The sequence below is a fragment of the Propithecus coquereli genome, unplaced genomic scaffold (genome assembly GCF_000956105.1).
Source record: "Propithecus coquereli isolate 6110/MARCELLA unplaced genomic scaffold, Pcoq_1.0 Scaffold346, whole genome shotgun sequence".
Taxonomy (NCBI): Eukaryota; Metazoa; Chordata; class Mammalia; order Primates; family Indriidae; genus Propithecus; species Propithecus coquereli.
In genome coordinates, this window is record NW_012149130.1 from 527,440 (window position 1) to 544,874 (window position 17,435).

Here is a 17,435-nt window from a genome sequence, read left to right on the forward strand (position 1 = left end):
CGTGTGCCCTGCCTTTTGATCAGCCCAGGTCACAGGCCACGCTGACAGCAGAGTCCCACATCCACCCATGTGGGCCCTGCACTGTGACCGCCGGCCCAGCGGCCTGGTCCCGGCCCCACACGCTACGCCAAGAACAAAGGCAGGCAGGGAAAGGGCAGCCAGAGGTAAGTGCAGAGCATGAGGTGCAGCTGCAGGCCCTGGGGTCAGAGCGCACCCCTGCCTCACTGTCTTCCACCTCCACCCTCCATTCCAGCACATCTCCCCGGCCCTCCCTGCTCCCTCCATTTCTCCCATATACCCCAGAGGCCAGAAGACATTGAGAACTGTCCCCAACCTGAGACACAGCTGGGCTCTGTCCAAGGCTCCAGCGCCTGCCTGGTGTTGTCATCGCGGCATCCGTGCTCCAGCCCCCGGGCACCTATCTTCCCGTTCATACGCTCTCACTGTAGGAGCTGCAGTAACATAACCGCAGCTACTGTGCACGGCGCCCAGCGCACCAGGCACCCTGCTAAGCAGTCTACCTCCACAGTGGGCTTCATCACAGCCCGGCAAGAGAGCTGTCATGGTCATAGGTGAGGAAACCCAGACGCCAAGACATTAAAGAATATCTTCAAAACACAGGCTTCATTCCCGGAGACCTCCACACAGTACGCCGGGGGCGAGGGGCTAGGGAATTCGAATGTACACCCTAGTGAAGAACCCTGGAGCAGACAGGAAGTTCTCTGAAGGCAGAGCCCTGGCTCTCTTCTCCTTGGCCAGTCACCCATGCCACCTGCCCCCTGCCACTGGAACAAGCCTCCCTGCATGGTACTGCGCAGCAAGCCGACCAACGCAAGGCAGGAGATTTGAAACCCTGCAGCCTCCCCAGCCCAAGGGCTTCTCCAGTTCTCCTGGGAGCCTTCGAAGCTTGCTGGGGCCCAGGGGAAGAGAAGACCCCATCTGGATGGAACCAGGGACTCACTATGTTAGAAGAGATTTCGGATCTCCCCTGAAGTCCCGTGGGCAGTTAGACAGAGCCGGGATCTGAAGCCAGATCTCAACCTCATGCTGCTCCCCGCAGCTGTGGATCTGCCCCCCTGCCGGACCGTGTGCCATTTTTCCCGTCCCTGCCAGGATCAGACCCCACCCCCCACCACTTCTGCAGGCAGATTAGCTTTCAAATGTGAGCAGAAACAAAGCTGGCTCAAAAGACTTAACTCTGCCCGACGGGTTTAGCCCAGCTTCAAAGCTTCCTAACTGAACTAGATAAGCGGGCACATCGCAGCTGGAAGGGAGAGGCCGGAAAGCGGGAGAAAACAGGGGCATCTCTAAAGCTGGATTACCTACAGCAACAGCTTGAGCCCGGTGGCACGGCAAGACCTGTCATGGCAGTCACTGCCAGAAAAACAAAACAGCCCTTTCCTAAGAGCCCTGGAGACTCCTGGAAGCATCCCCAGGTGCCGGTGACACCTTCCTGCAGGCCAGCGTCACCTCGACCTCACAACCCATTCCAAACCCGCCACTCCCGGAAGCCACTCTGTTCAGCATGTTTCACGGATGCGAGAGGCTCCATCCCTGCCCCTGGGCTGCTGGATTTCCCTAGACGTAGGCTCTGGAACCACCTGCTCACTATCTCCCCCCTTCTCCCTCACCTGGACCCCCGTCTCATCTAATCGGCAAACTCCTATTCACCCTTCAAAATCCAGGTGTCGCTTGCCCTGCTCTGCTCTCTCTACATCTTGTCTCCATCCAGCAGCGTCACTGACTCCGTGAAGGAGCTCTATCAAGCACCCACCGCTCAGAACTGTAACTATCTGCTCATGTGTCTGAGCTCTCCACGGAACTCTGAGCAACTCAAGGCAGGTGCTCCAATAAATATTCACAGTACACACCGGCCACAGAGCGTCCATCAGCCCTTAAATAGAAGAAACAGAAAAGCCACGAGTCACTAGTTCTTTTTTTCAAACTAAGGAAAAAAAAAAAAACACTAAGGCTTTTTTCTGCCCTTTCTTTCTGATGGGAGCCAGCATTTTAGAGACAGCGACCATGCAGGGGTCGGGGAGAGGCAAGGACAAGTGAAGTCAGGCCACCAGGGTGCTGGGGCCAGGCCTGCAGCTGCCCCACCCTAGAGCACGGGGGAAGCGGGAGGTGCCCCCCCACCCTCCCTTGGCAGCCCTGCGTTCAAATGCCCAGCACAGGGCGAGCCAGATGACCTCCCATTCCACGACTTCCTGGCACGAGAAAACTGATCCGCCCTGCGTGAGCCCAGTCAGCCCCTGCTCTCACCAACTGGAGGCCCGAGTGCGCGGAGCGGGCATTCAGTAAATAGTTGCGGCGTGAGTGAATGGACTCGACTGGGGACCCAGCAGCCTGGTAAGCCGCAGAAGACCTAGGGCCACAGAGCCTGCCACCAAGTTCAGCCAAGGGCAGCCAAGCACACAGGGGTAGAAGCAGGGGAGGCCAAGGTCCAGGGAGGGCCAATATGGGGGCCCAGCGGCCCTTTGCTCGCGCTAGCGAGAGCTGCGCGCTGTTTCAGCTGGGACTTTCTCTCCTCTACCCTCCTCCTCCCCACCCCCTCCTGACTGACACCAGCGCTAGCTCCGACATGATTTAAAAATAGATATTAAGACAAGGAAGTTTAATTTTTAATGCTGTGGAAAGGAAGTGAACACAGACCTGGCATTCCCTCATGGCCATGTTCCAGGGGTCTCCGGGTATCTGCCAGGCCCTTCATCTGTCCCTGTGCCCCCACACGGAGCCATGTCTGACCCAGCCTCAAGATCTACTTGACGCAGCCGCCCTGGGGAGACAGCCGGAATCCCTCGCCCCTGAGCACTCTGGGAAGGCCCTAAATGCCTCTTGCTGCCCGGGTCGGCCTGAATCTCCTCTGCTGGAGAAGCCAGGCCAGAAGCCAAGCTCCCTGCTGGGCCCCTCGAGCCCACTCATGCATTTTCCAGACAGAAGGCACCCCACAGACTCCTGATGACACTCCAGGCCATCCAACACTGACCGTGCACAGACCCCAGTCTGGAGCCCGCAGGGACACTCGGGATGTGGCCAAGCCAGTCCCGAACATGTGCCACTGGCAGCTGGAGAGCCCTGACCACGCCGCCTGCACCCAGAGGCAGGGAGCAGTGTGGCAGGGGCCTGACCCCACTTAAGGGAGCTCAATCAGAGCCCCGTCCGCACCCTGCCCGGCGCCATCCACACCTTTCCCCTGCCCCAGCAAGCTCGCTGACACTGTCCCTTCTGCTAATTAGCCTTCATTAAGGAAGCCATCCACAAGGAATGGGCTTTCCTATGGGCCAGAATGTCACTGCTCTGCCAGCCATGATTTAAACTGATGGGACAGCTCTGCTGGCAAGCATGAAAAGTGACCATTATCCTGAGTGGCAGTTATGCCAGCAGCCCTAGCCCCCCCTCGCCCCTCCACAGCAGACAGCAACTTGATTTGGGTAGGGAAGAGCCGGGCTGGGATCACGACTCGCTGTCCCAAGAAGGGGACACACCCCCCAGCACTCAGAGGTCCCCCTTCCAGCCCACCCCGATATGCTCTCTCTCCTCTACTAGAGTTTAAAGCCCGAGCCTCCTGTGCCTTGTTGAAGGGGCTTAGATTCCCTAAGTACTCTACCTAGAGTATTCTACCAGACTGCCCTGGGAGGACCCAGAGATGGGGCTGACTGAGGGAAATGCCCCAGATGGTTCCACTGCTCGGAGAAATGCCCTGGGGTGGGTGTGCTTATGGGTGGACAGGACCTTAGTGAGGGGAAACTTCTGTCCCTATTCAGGTCTCCTATTCCCTGTCCCCTGAGAAGCCAGAGTTCTCTTTGGCCCTGAGAATCAGGATGGGGGATGGGGATGCCAGGGGCAAAGAGGAGGTGGGACTCGGTCAGGAGTGACCACTGACTCCTCCTTCTCTACTCTCGCCATCTACAGCCCCCAGAAATGTTGCCCTCCTGGGGGCTCCAAACTCCCACAGTGCACTGGGGTGCCAACACGGCCAGCACTGTCTGGTTGAAGTTGTGTGCAGTGCCAGGAGCAGACCTGGGCCCCCAGCAGCAGGTAGGCATGCAGCAGCCTGTAAGGCACCTGCCCTTTCCTTAGTAAGGAGGAGGAGAGCTGGCGAGGGCTCTGCCTCCCATCCGGCCCCTGGTGACGTCACCCGGGCTCTCACCAATACCGGCACCCTAGAAGCTCCACCCAGTGGCCAGGAACCAGGCACTCGCACGCCTGTGAAGGGCTGCAGCGTAGGACAGCTGCACCTCTCCTCCGCACTGGAATCCTCCAACGGGCTCAGAGGAGGCAGGGGGTGTGGCGGCAGCAGTGGGTTTGGAGGACTACCGGATAGGCTCGGGGATCTATGGGAAGAGCTCTATCTATTGACTGCAGGCTCAAGTCCAATTCTAATGTTTCAGAAAAGCCTCCTTTTGGGATCAGAACCATAAGACCAGCATAACTGATGGCTACATAATTCCTAACGACTGCTCCCAGTCCCAGAGGGCTGGGCGTGATCAGCACTGCATACCCCCCTGCACGGGGCAGAAGCAGAGGCCTCCCAGGGGCTCCCCCGCCCCCCGTCGACACCCCACCCACCTTGGAGGTTTTCTCTTCTCCTTTGGCTCTTTCCCCTGCTCCCTCCCCCATATCAGGTCAAGCACCTGCTTGCAGGTGGTCTTCATCTGGGTGGAGCACAGTGACCCACGACCCCCAAATCCTGGCTAACACCCTGCAACACCTGCTCCCCCTCCTCCCAAAAACACAGTGGCGAACACCTTACACACACAAGCACCTGTTCCTCTCCTGCTGAATTGGCCACCTTCCCCAAGGTCTATGTCTTATCTCATCATCTCATACGCTACTAACATAAAAGAACTGGGTCTTTAAGACTCAATTTCTCCCAGCTCATAGCATGCCATGGGAATTCTGCAAACATTCGGTAACCGGAAAAGTCAGAGACTAGGAGAGAGCAACTCCTTGCCTGTTAAGTAGCTGGCACCTTCCAACTAGGAAAAGACAGCAAGTTCCCTCGCTGTAGGCCATAAAGGAAGGACATTTCATCAACTAGCTCATTAACCTCTGCCAAGCTTTTAAGGGAAGATGGAAAGAGTCACTTGTCCCCCCCACAGCTAGGGTGCTAGGAGAGCCGTTATCAGAGGCAAGTGTGACGTCTAACTTCTCTTCCCCATCAAGCGGAACTTGGGAACCCCTTCCACGTGGTAACATCTTGTGATTTACAGCTCTGGACCTCCATTCATTCACTCACAAACATATAATGAGCGTCTACTGTGTGCAGGACACAGACCACTATGCCGGCCTGTGAGGAGGCAGCAAACCGCGCTGGGCCCATCCTGGAGGAGAAAGGCACCCCGAGCAGTTATACCAACTCCCGCCAGCAGGTGGCGGGGTGGGGGCGGGGAGGAGCGAGCCCGCGGACGGCGGCTCACTCGCCAAAGGCACTGACTTCCCCAGAGGGTCTTCCCAGTGCGGTTAATACATGCAAGGTGGGGCAAAACAGAAAGGCAGCTGGCGACTATGAAAAAGGACAGAGAAGGAGCACTCGTGTGAATCCAAAGGCACCCAAGAAAGACACACCAGTACGCGGCTCACACAGATGCTGGCAAATGAGTCAAAGAACCAGGAGGCACGTGTCCACACGGCAGCTACACAGTCATTCCTGACATTCCCGTGGTGCTCACCACCAGAAAAAGGCATGAGAATATCTGCCCCAACTTCCACAAAACCCTAACCACATGACAGGTAACATCCCGGATGACCCCAGCCCATGGAGATTAATCTCAGATCAGTCTCCTTGGAAAAGAAGCAGAGTCCCAGGTGGGGAAGGGGCTTCCCTCCCTAGAGAGAAGATGAGATGCACTCAGTGCCTACCACCCCACTCGCACTCGGGATGTCGCACACTAATGAAGTGAGAACAGTGAGGGAGACCATCTCTCTCTCACACACACACACACACACACACACACCCGTCGGACTGGAAAGGAAGCCCAGTCCTGAAAGGATAAAGTACTTTGCCCAAGGTCACACAGGCGCTAATGCAGAACCAAGACTGGAACCCAGTCTCCTTCCCTCTCGGCCCTGAGCTTGCCCTTCTGCGGGAAAAGTTGCCCCCTCCACACGCACACCCCCAAAAAGTTTTTCAGCTGAAGTGGGTACTCCACAAAAAAGTTGAACACCAAGGACCAACTGCCTCTACCCAACTTCACTCTGAATGACTTTGTCCTGTCCTCAGTGCTCCTCCCGGACCACAGGCAGCTGATGGCCTCCCGCGGGCAGGACAGACCCTGGGGCAGAGCCAAACATCTGTGCTATGTCCCTGCTCGGGTGAAGAAAGACAGAGGCGGCAGTTAGGATGAAGGAACAATCATAAATGAATTTAAGAAGTTTTCCAATTTGCCTAACTAGTATTTCTCATGCACACGGACGTGCATGCGCACACACAACCTCCAGAATCACACACAGGACAGACAGCAATTCCAAGCTGCCCTACCGGCTGATACCTTCTCCACGAAATAATCGTTTACCAAGGATAGGGGCACCTGATTGTCTCCCTTTGTCCCTTCCAGTCACTGGGGCTCCCTGGAAGCACATGGCCGGCTCCCTGTCCGGTCCGCTGCAATCCCTCAAAAGCAGCAGCCAGACGCCCGATGGCAGCATCCCCCACACCCCTCCTTTCCCGCACAAGCCCTCATGCGGGGGCATGTCTGAGGGCTAGCAAGTGGGGACAGGGGCTGCTCCTCCTTTTCCTGGGATTCACAGAAAGGAGTGGGAAGATGTGGCCTCTACAACCCATCCCCTCAGCTCCAGCCCACTCCCATAAAATGCTGCAGATTGTGTTCTTGTGCATTCAGGAGGATTATAAGAAGAAACTCAGAAAACCATCCGCACTTGTGCCTATCGCCAACTCAGGGCCACAGCTGTTAAAAATTCTGACCCCACACCCATTGCTGCAGGCTGCCCATCGGAGGCATTCTCAGCATGGATTTTCTCATAGAGGAAGGAGGTGGTGGCAAACTTTGTCAGCCTCCTAGGAGTAGAGCAAGGCTCCTGGAAGACAGGCAAGTTGGAGCCCCCATTCAGCCACCAAGGAGAGGGAGGAAGGAAGACAAAAATGCATGAAAGAGGGGCGGGGGGAGGCAATAAAAAAAAAAGCACACTTACCGTTGTGCAGAGAGCGGAGCAATGCAGCACCGAAGAGGCGCACGGTATTCACGCTGTGGCAAGCAAAGAGGAGAGGAGGGCAAAGGAAGAGATAAACGGAAGGACTTACCCAGAATATCAAATTGAAGAGGAACATCATGTACTTCAAGCAGCAGAGGCAGCCCCTGGCCATGTTGCACTTCTTAAATTCTAGGAGGAACACAAAGGACAGGTCCAGGTAAAACACCACGTACTTGCTGCCTTTGGGTGCATTGTACTTGTCGGTCTTAACGCCCGCCTCGGCGCGGCTCTGGCCCCGGGAGCCCGCGGTGCCGTAGAAGGCGCCGGCCGTGAAGCCGCGGCCGAACGGGCGGCCCGAGGTGGACGGCTTGGCAAAGTCCGAGTCCTTGCTGTCCAAAGATGGACTCCGGTGGATCGAAGAATCCTCGCTACTCGACTTCTCCATGCTCGCGTCGTTCCCGGGGGGCGCGAGGGGCGGGGGGCATCGCTCCCGGAGTGGGGCGGGGGCGCGGGCTGCAGGCGGGCCGGCGGCGCCTCGCACGCCCCTGTCCCCGGCGCACCGGCGGCCGAACCCGCGCTCCGCGGCCGCCGCCTCCCGACTGCGCCCGGGGCTGGCCGGCTGGCCCGGAGGCTCTGCGCGCCGGGCCGCTGTCGCTGTCCGGGCACCGGGTCGCTCGCGCAACTTAGCGTCTGCGGGGAGGCTGCTGTCTGACTTCCCCTTCCAGGGCGCAGCTCGCCTCCCGGCCGCACCGGCCGCTCCGCGCGAAGCAGAAGGGCGCCGGACCGGGCTCCCAGGGCACACCTCTCGGAGCCGGCCCAGCGCGGCCGACCACTTTGCCGGCGCTCCGCCTCCTCCCCTGCGACTTGGCGGAGCTGCAGCGGCCCTGGGCTGCCCCGGCGGCGGTGCCGAGGATCCGCCGCAGCTGCAACCGCTGGGCTTTGCCTGTGCAATCCCGGCCGCGACTCGCGACTCCCAAATCGCCTGGAGCCCCCTCCCCCGGCCCTCGGCCCCGCCCCTGCCGCGCCTTCCACCAATGGGCGCGAGGCCTGCCGGCCCCGCTGGGGAGCCTCCCCCTCCCCAATGACACCATATCTTTAATAGGATTAGCGTTCTGCTGTGTGCCTACACCAGTGCGCCGCGAACCCTCGCTAAATGTCAAGGGCTCTGTGGCTGGGGGTGAACCAGAAGCTTCATCGGAAAGCGCTGGTCTCTTTACCGGAGAAAGAGGGCGGCGAGAGGAGAGGGATGGCTGGAGGTACCAACGACCCAAGAAGCCAGAGGAAAGGTCTGGGGAGAAGGCTGGAGGGGCACAGGAGAGCGGCCACTGTCGAGCTGGCCGCCGCCCCCTAAGCACACGGGGGCCTGTCCAGCCCGGGGCACGCTGTCTCCCGACCATACCTCCCTACACGCCCCCCACGCCTTTGCGCACGTGGGCCTGGCTATGGCGCGCGGGGGAAGGGACCGCAGGGAGGCGCCAGGTGTGGGAAAGCGCTGGGGCCTCGGCGGGGCGCGCGCCACCCTGCCCGCGCACACGCACGCGCGCGCGCGCACGCGGCTCCGCGAGGCTCCTGCAGCTGCGCGAACCCCTGCCCCCGCGTTCCCGGGTGGGACGCCGCGCTGGCTGGGACCCTGGTCTGGCTGACAGGGGCAGGTGGCCGAAGTGGGGTCTTGCCTTGACCCTCCACATCCTGCCTATGCCAAAAGTGCTGTGGGAGTGCTCTTGGCTGGGTCCTCTTCCGTGAGGAGTGCGTGCAAGGGGCCGGTCTGAGAAACAGCAGGAGGAATGCTCTTGCTAGGGGCTTGGGAACAGCCAGAAGCAGCCCTTCATCCTACCGTGAAACACTGCAATTGGGCAGCCTCCCTTAGGCTCGTGCAGAGGTCCGCATGGCCGACCCGGAGCAAATGAGGAGGGCTGGAAGACTTGCGGGGCAGGGAGCCCATCTCTCTTTTCTGCTTCCCTCCCTGTCGCTCAGCAAGAGAGTGTTGAAGGAAGGCAGGAGGCAAGTTTCACCAGGCTCTGTAACCCCAGCACCTAACGTGGGCTTAGCCTCTGGGAGGCGCTGGGGAGGGATGGCCGGATAGAATTCCTGTCCTAGTGGGGCTGTGGGTGTATAAAGGCCTTCCTGCCTCTCACCAGGCACGTATTCCACACCCAGCGCTGTGTGCTGTGTGCTGAGCACGCGGCGTGGCCCTTGAGGAAACAGATATGAGATGTGGGGCTCCCGGGCCTTCAGGCACCCATAATCTAGTCAGCAAGACAAGAGGACATTAATCACCAAGGCCATGGGGACGAGCAAGGCGGAGCTACCACAACTGGCATGGCTGCAGGGGAAGGGGGACATTAACTCCAACCAGAGGGACTTCAAGACCCGCATCACAGAGCCGCTGCGGTGACCCTGTGCTGGCAGGTCTCCACCCTCGCCAGCTCCCCAGCAGGCCTGCATCCTACAGGTGACAGCTCTCAGACTCTGAGCGCGGCTTCTGTAAAGGAACCTGCAGTGGTTTCACTATTCTGAGCCCCCTCCCAACTCAGATGGGAGCCCGACAATAAAACCTAGTGCGTATCGCAGCCAGTAGGGTCCCGTGGACGCTATCCACAGAGGAAGGGGCAGATGTCCAGCTGGTTCCTCACGGAACACCAGGGCCGTGTGACCAGCACGGCTAATGCCTTCGTCCTCTGCAGCCTCGCCTGGTGGCTCCTGAGGGCCCACAGCAGCCTCCGCGTTCTCACAGCGTTACTTCTCCGACGCAGGGAGAGATGCTGTACCAGGCGCCTGGGAGTCGGGCCTGTTTTTCCCTTTGAGCTGTGTGACGAGAGCAAGGGAGCGTGCCTGTCTGAGCGCCTGCTGCTCCTCATCAACATGGCGGCACGAGAGCGCCCCCCGCCCCGAAAGTGTTGTGAGCACGAAGTGAGCCCAGGACAGTCTGAGGACACAAGACTGAACAAACCAGAGGTGCTGTTACTACTCGTCTCAGGTGGGGACCGGGGTGTCACTGAGGGCCCTTCCGGACTGGCCTCCTCTACCTTCTAACCTTTTTTCATCTCTCTCCTCTCCCCAACTCGCACCTTGTCCAATCAGAACAGTCTCCCCATTGTCCCCGGATCATCCCGCCTTCATTCCTGATGACAAATGCGTCTGTGCCCCTAACCACGTCCTCAGAAGTTTGAGGGCTTGCGGGTGGGAGGGGCAGACAATGGGCAGGTGAGAGCAAAGAGCTGTCCAGTGTAACACTGCCGCTCCCTCCGGGTCACACTGGTCAAAGGGCACTGAAGTCCCACCCGTCAGTCCATTAACCAAGTTGCAGGCAAGTCCCATCAGGGCGCGCAGCCTAGTCACCATCAGAGTAAGACGAGCAGCTCCAACGCGTAAGCCCTTACACGTCCCGGGGACCAAGATTCACCAGCAGCAACTCATTTCATCCTCACAACAACCCTACGAGGGACACGTAGAGGTTATTGTCCCATTTACAGAAAAGGAAACTGCGTGGTTTCAAAGCCCACGTTCTGTACTCTCTTGGACTCTAAACATAGTTCCTGCCCTTGGGAATCTTCCAGTCTAACCGAATCTCAAAGCCCAACAGGGAACCTGAAATAGCATGTCCTGATGAGAGGTCGTTATATAAAAGGACCCTGAGTAAGGGGCAGAAGGGAAGGATGTGGTCCAGGGTGGTGCCTCTGTGTGCTAATCAGCAAAGGTCAGTCGCCTCAGAGATGGCCGAGTTATCTTACTCGGATAACTGGCTGGGAGGAGGAAGGGGCGTGGGGAGAATGTGGTGTGATCTAGTCCTGTCTCAGCACAAAGGTGGCAGAGGAGCCTCAGGAAAGCAGGTTTAAGCAGAACACTCCTCCCTCCTCCTCCCTCTCCCACCACAAACAAACCACCCGTTCGTGATGGATTGTCCAAGACAGGCAGGACACTCGGCAAGGACCCACAGAAGACACACAGCTGAGTAGGACAAGGCCATGGCCTCACAGGGCTCACCGTCTAGCTGAAGAGACCAGCCCTCTACCCCAGCTCGAGACTGTGCCTAGAGAGCCCAGAGCAGAGTGACACACAGAACACAGGCCACGATGGGACAGGCCGTGGGCTGTCCCTGGGCCGCCCCTGGGAGCAGGGCTCTCTGAAGCGGGCGAGTACTCTAGAAAGGCCTGGCTGTGGTACAGGCAGTGAGGGCGCAGGCCTGCCTGAAGCGGGAGGATGTGTGTGAGGGTCAAAGGCAGCCACTCTAGACAACACATGAAACTGGGGCTGCATCCTGCAGCTTCCCAAGCGGTAGAGGCCTGTGACAAAACCGGCGCCCTCGGGAGCTGGGCCTGGCAGCGGGGTGGAGGAGAGGCAGATGTGAAAAGACCAGCTGCTGTGGCCACGCCGACCCCTTAGATCTGGGGTGCAGAAGGAACCACCAGGCAGAAAAGCTGATGTGAGACACCACCTCTCCTGCCAACCCCCGATCCTTCTCAGCCTGCCATGCCCAGAAGAGCTGGCAGGTACCGGCTGCCCTGGAGGGGATCTCTGAGTGTGTGAACAAGGCAGGCTAGCCTTTGCTTTCCCTTTTCTTTTTTTTTTAACAACAAAAAAAGTGAAGCAAGTACAGCATTCTCAGAGGGGAGGAAGAAAAGTGAATATGTGAAATCAACACGCGACATCTCTGCTGGCTGGCGACTGGGGAGATGTGGGCTTCGGAGCAAATGCCAGGCTCTCTCTGCCGCTCCCTGAATTTCGCAGGCTTGCAGAGTGAGCAGCACTCAGCCCTTGGTCCTTCCCCCACCCACACACAGTCAGAGCCAACGGGCCAACCCCGATCCCCTTTCGACCTGCGCTGAATACTCCTGCGTTGGACACGTGTACAGCTGGTGAGGCATCCTGTACCTCTAAGCCTTAAACGAGGCAGCCTCCCCCACAAAGCCAGGGTTTAGGTTAGGGGCCCATGGCCCCTGCTACCCAAAGGAACAAGTGAGACGGGCCACCATTGTAGGAGGGAGAGGTGCTCACCTCACCCCATTTTTAAACTCCGAATTTGAGACCTTCCTCAGCTATGTATAGGAAATGCTTTAATTGCCGAACAAACCATTTACCAATGGTGCCAAAGTGCAGAAGGATGGAGAGGTCCCTCGCAGGGCCACACCCCAGACATCTGCATGCAGGTTCACTGGGCAGGGGGTGGCAGGAGCGTCCAGAGGTGGGGGCGGCTCTCCTCTTTGCTGTGGAAACTGAACAGCTAGGACGCTAGGTGCTACCATACTTGGCCATGTTCAGAAAGGATGGTAACAATGGCATGAAAGGGTCGCAGTAGAAAAGAACTCAAGGTACATTTGTTTTTATCTGGCTTTTTTTAAGTCTCTTAGACCAGTAAAGAAAAGAAACAAACAAACAGGGTTTGGCTTCAGTGCGAGGGCTCACAGATGGAGGACGGATTGTCAAACATACCATAAAGGGTGGCCACGGTTCCTCCCTCTCGGGAGAGAGGTCTCCTCCTCCCTCCTGCTAGGCCAGTTTGCCTGCCTGCCTCTGCTCTGCCCACTGGCTTCTGAGAGAAGGCAGGGCCATGGCTTGGCCATTTCACTCCCTGTACGCCATGCCTGTCACAGTGACCCCCACACGGCAGGTCGTCAGTCAGTGCTGGAGGACGGAGGGGAAGGAAGACCACTATGCCTAAATCTCAAGCTCTCCTCAAGGACAGCCTGGCAGCCTGGTTCATTAACCAGAGGATGGGACCCGAGCCAGAAATCTATGGAATTGTTCCTGGAAAGCAGGCTGTCTGAGGGCGTCTGAGCCTGACCAGGGAGCCCAGGAAACCGAAGCACCGGCTACAGGTAACAGAGTGCAAACGCCGTGAGGTCAACCGTTTTGTTTGCAGTCTGGAATGGATGGATAGAGGGACAGGCAGATGGACAAACAGACGTGTGGATCCAGAAAGCCATTTCAGAGGAGGAGCTGGAAAAGATTTGAAGTGGAAGAAAGAGGAGGCTGAGGCGGAAGCAAGACAGAGGACAATGCTACTCTTCAGCCCTCCCCATTCTGGGTGGCCCGAGCCTTTAAGAGGGGCTCCAAGGACAGCGTGGGAGACAGCGCCTCTGCCTCCAACCCCAAGTCACTGGTGAACTTGCACAAACCCCCTAATGTCGAACGTCACGTCTCAAAGCCCAAGAGCAAAGATGCCTCCCGACTGTGGTCAGCCCTTGTCACAGGCCACTCCTGGCTACTGAGAAACCCTGACTGTGCAGAGCCCCTGGCTGTGTGTCTGCCCTCCACCCGTGACAGGTAAGCACACTGCTTGGACTGTGGACAGGCCAGTTAGCTCAGCTCCGAGCAAACAGTCTCGGCTACAGCCCAGCTATCGTGCCCCTGCCCCAGCCGGAAGTGCTGAAAATGGGGTTTCTAGACCCTGCATGAGAACCCGGGTGGGAGGTGCAGGTGGATTGTCACAAAGTCAACCTCACTCCCCACCTAGCCCAGAATCAGCTCACGCCACATGCCCCGGTAACTGTGGGTCGGCTGGGCCCACTCCTGCGAGGAAGGACCGCACAGGCTCGGATGCCTTCAGTGACCCCAGTTCACAGGCCGTCCAACCCAACCACAGCGAACAAAGCTCTGGCAAAATAACGTAGTGGGAACGCTCTGGGCTTGGAGACTAGACGAACCTGTGTCCAAATCCCATCTGGAGTGAGTTACCCAACTGCTGGATCGCCAAGAATCGGCACTCAACTGCTCAGATCCGTTTCTCCAACTGTAAAATGGCGAGAGTACACACCTTCCCAAGCGGTATGCACAAAAACAAAGGGCGATTAAAGATTATGAATGTACTGCACATAGCGCGAAGTCTGGCACATAGAAATGTTCAATGTAACAAGGTACTATTAGAATTATCAACCACAATAATTATTATAATAAAGGTGGCCCAGTCCCTGTCTAACTACAATGTAGCCGAACAGAGAAAGAAATCAGACTGTCCACGACAGATCCCTAATGTTCCATGGCTCGAATTCTAAGCGCAAATGCCGGCAGCTCCTTCCTCGAGGAGACCCTCAGTCTGAGCCCTCCTCACTTCTGCACAGCACTCCCGTATTGCCCGTCCGGTCCGTTCCAGTGCCACTGCACGCTGATGGCACCTAAGGGTCACCTGGACCTGCCCTGTCTTCTGAGCCCCAAGCACAGATACCCAACTCCTGCTTGTCACTCCCCCAGCTGCGTCACAGGTGGCTCCAATTTCACATGCCCCAGAGGCACTGACCTTGCCCCAGACTTGCTCCCCTGGCACTACCCTCCTCTTCTCAACAAACGGCCTAAACTCCCACACCATGGCTTAAGCCAGGAGGCCCAGGTCCATCCTTGACTCCTGGGCATCACTGGCTGCCATGTCCAAGCAAACCCAAGTCCTAGCCACCAAGCACCCCCCACACACTACCCTGCAGATGCAGCCCTTGACCAGCCCTGCATCCCGCTCACCTGGGGTCCCACAGCAGCCTCCAGCAGAGGCCCCCATCCCACTCCCGCGACGGTCACCTGTCAGGAGCGCCAACATGCCCTTCCCACTCGGCCCCTCCCCCCTCCACCCCTTCAGCAGCTTCCCGTTTTACTTAGATTACAATGTGTGTGTGTGCACACGCACACACATGTGCACATGTGCATGTGCATGTATGCGTTTGCTATTCTACATTACTGGTAGAATCCAAATCCTTAAAGCAACCTGGAAGGCCCGGCAGGGCTGGCACCTGCCCGCCTCCCCGTCCCTGCTCCCAGCCACCCTCCCCTCACGCACTGTGCCCCAGCCATGACCTCTCTGAGCCCTGTGCCCACTCAGTCCCTCTGCCTAATGCTCTTCCCCAGCCTGCTGCCTGGCTCAGCTCGACTCATCCCTGAACTCTCGTGAATTCTTCAAAAAGGTCTTCTCTGGTTTCCTGGCTGTCCCCTCCCAACATTGAAATTAAAGCCCCTCCTTCTTAGTGAACATTCTCAGAGCCCCGTCTGCCTTTTTCTCTCACAGCGCGCATCACGACGTGGGAGTGCGTGTTTTTCAGAGTAGCAACGCACTGTCTGATCCTGCTGGACCCCGAGCCCCACAGCAGCAGAGACTGGGTCCCCAGCACCCAGAACTGTGCCTGGCCTACAGCAGGGGCCAGTGAATACCTGACGAGCACATGAATAGGAGCTCAAAGGAGGGTGTGCTGCAGGGCAGGCCAGAGTCATCAGGGAGGACTTCCTCGGGCTTCATCCGCCACCTAGGGAATAAGGCCTCAGGACACTAGTTAATTATCCGTGCAACCTCTAGTTCCACAGCTACAAAACAAGGAGGTTGGACTAATTGGTTCTCTGAGGTTCCTTGAAATTGCCACCCTATGAAACAGGCTGACTTAAGTCCCAGCAGGCAGGCAGAACTGCACAGGCAGAGGGAGGCAGAGGGCCCAGGACGTCCGGGAGGGTGTGCCCACGCTCAGCTGCAACTGCAGCTGCACAGAAAGTGAACCTGAAAGGCAGGGGGCTAGAGCACAGACCACCCTGGGAGCCGGTTGCAATCTGCGCAGGCGCGTCCCCATCCCACTCCTCCTGTCGACTACATTCCTGGTCCTTTCTTGGCCTATTCTCCCACCAAAAATGCACCCACGTCAAATTCTGCCTCACCCCCTGGCCTCCGCACTGGCTGCCCCTTCTGCCTGCCCCTCTCCCCGCACTCTGAATGGCTAACGTCACAGCCCGTCAGCATCGGTGTTGCTACCGCCTCCTCCACCACCTCTCCTGGGAGCACCAGTTAAGGCCCCGAGCTCACCCCGCCGCAGTGCCACCTGTTCCCTGAACCCCTACCCCAAACTGTGAGCTCCTTGAGTCAAGGACTGCGTCCCTCCATCCTTGTCTTCCAGGCACTGGGCACAGTGCCAAGCGCATCAGTGCTCCAAAGTCGCTGCTGAACACGTGAGTGGCAGCAGTGAGGGCCTCTGCGGGTGTGCGGAGCGAGGTGAAAGCAACTCTTCAGAAAAACCAGCCTTGGCTGGGAGCAGGGGAGCTTTACACAAAGAGCAAGAACTGCCACTCCTGTAGGACAGTAATTTCCTCTCTGAGCAGGTCTACAGGGCGAGGGGGCAGCAGAGGCTGAGCCGGGGAGCACAGGCTGGTGGTCCAACTGCATAAAGGGCCACCCCCCCAGGGTCTCAGGCCCTTTTATCCAGGGAAGTCCCAAACCAACCTCATCTTTCATCCCAAGGCCAATCAGCATCCCCGTCAGATCCCCAGAAGGGCCTGGTGTGCAAGGCATCGTGCTGGACGGACAGGCGAACCAGCACCCACACGCGTGCACACGCTGAGCTGTGCGCTCCTGAGAAACAGAGGAGAAAGACAGCATTTGTTATTAGTACTTATCGAGGAGGGCAGGTGGCTGCAAGGAGGATGAGATAAGGCAGACCGCTGGGTACAGGGAAGTGGGATGAAGCCTGAGGTTTATTGCCATGCACCAGTGGAAATGTACTGACCCAGCAAATCCAATATTCCTAAACTGCTCCATGGAGGGTGCTGACTGACCGGCTGGGATGGTGCTCTCTGACCCAGCATCCAGCCTGCCTGCGCAGCTGGGACCCTCTGCTGACTTTAGAAGCTGCTGCCACCAACCCTCATCCCTCTCACCCTCCACTAAGCTATGGGGCTGGCGCTGGAACCACTGCCAGGAAGGGCAGTATGTGAGCACACCTGGGATGCTCTACAGCAAACACGGAGAAGAACCGGTGCCCCAGATTCCACAAAAGTTCCCCCAAAACTGAGAGTCCCTCTTCTTGTTCTGAACTTCTTTTGGGCACTGACCTTACTCTGCATTGTATCACGGTTGTTTGCACAAATGTCTTGTCTTTGTATAAAATTCTGGTGGCTTCAGAGCAGGGAAGCCCGTACGTGTTACCCCCTCACTGACGGAATGAAAGGTGTCCAGACAGGGGCACAAATGTGGCATTAAGTCCCACAGTGCATTAAGTCACACTCGGGTCTCTGCATGTCCATCAGCTGCTCCGTAAAGTGAGGCAGGAGCAGTGGCTGACGTCCCATCCTGTCTGCCCTCCTCCCGGCTCAGCTGGGCCTCGTCCAGGAGCTACGTCATTCAAAGCACCTCGGCGCAATGGGGCCTCCTAAAGGCATCAGCCTATCTCAAAACCCGAGGCCTCACTTCTCATCTCAGAGTACTTGAGGCAGAGACGGTCAAAGCCCCAGCCCCTTTAACCAGCTATCGGGACTACCAAAACTCTCACAGTCCCGGAAAGTTCTCTCAAAGTCTCTCGCAGGTTGCTGCGGCAGAGATTCAT

The 17,435-nt window shown here is 57.9% G+C and overlaps 1 protein-coding gene across 4 annotated transcripts in view; it reads right to left on the reverse strand.

Annotated features, from left to right (window-relative positions):
* TSPAN9 (tetraspanin 9) overlaps positions 1-17,435 on the reverse strand; it is a 192,510-nt gene that overhangs the window by 68,272 nt on the left and 106,803 nt on the right. For all 4 annotated transcript variants that reach the window (XM_012651068.1, XM_012651067.1, XM_012651070.1 and 1 more), the window contains one exon: positions 7,265-7,344. In XM_012651068.1, the coding sequence (XP_012506522.1) occupies positions 7,265-7,327 (63 nt within the window). In that variant the 5' untranslated portion in view covers positions 7,328-7,344. The remainder of the gene's footprint in view (positions 1-7,264; positions 7,345-17,435) is intronic.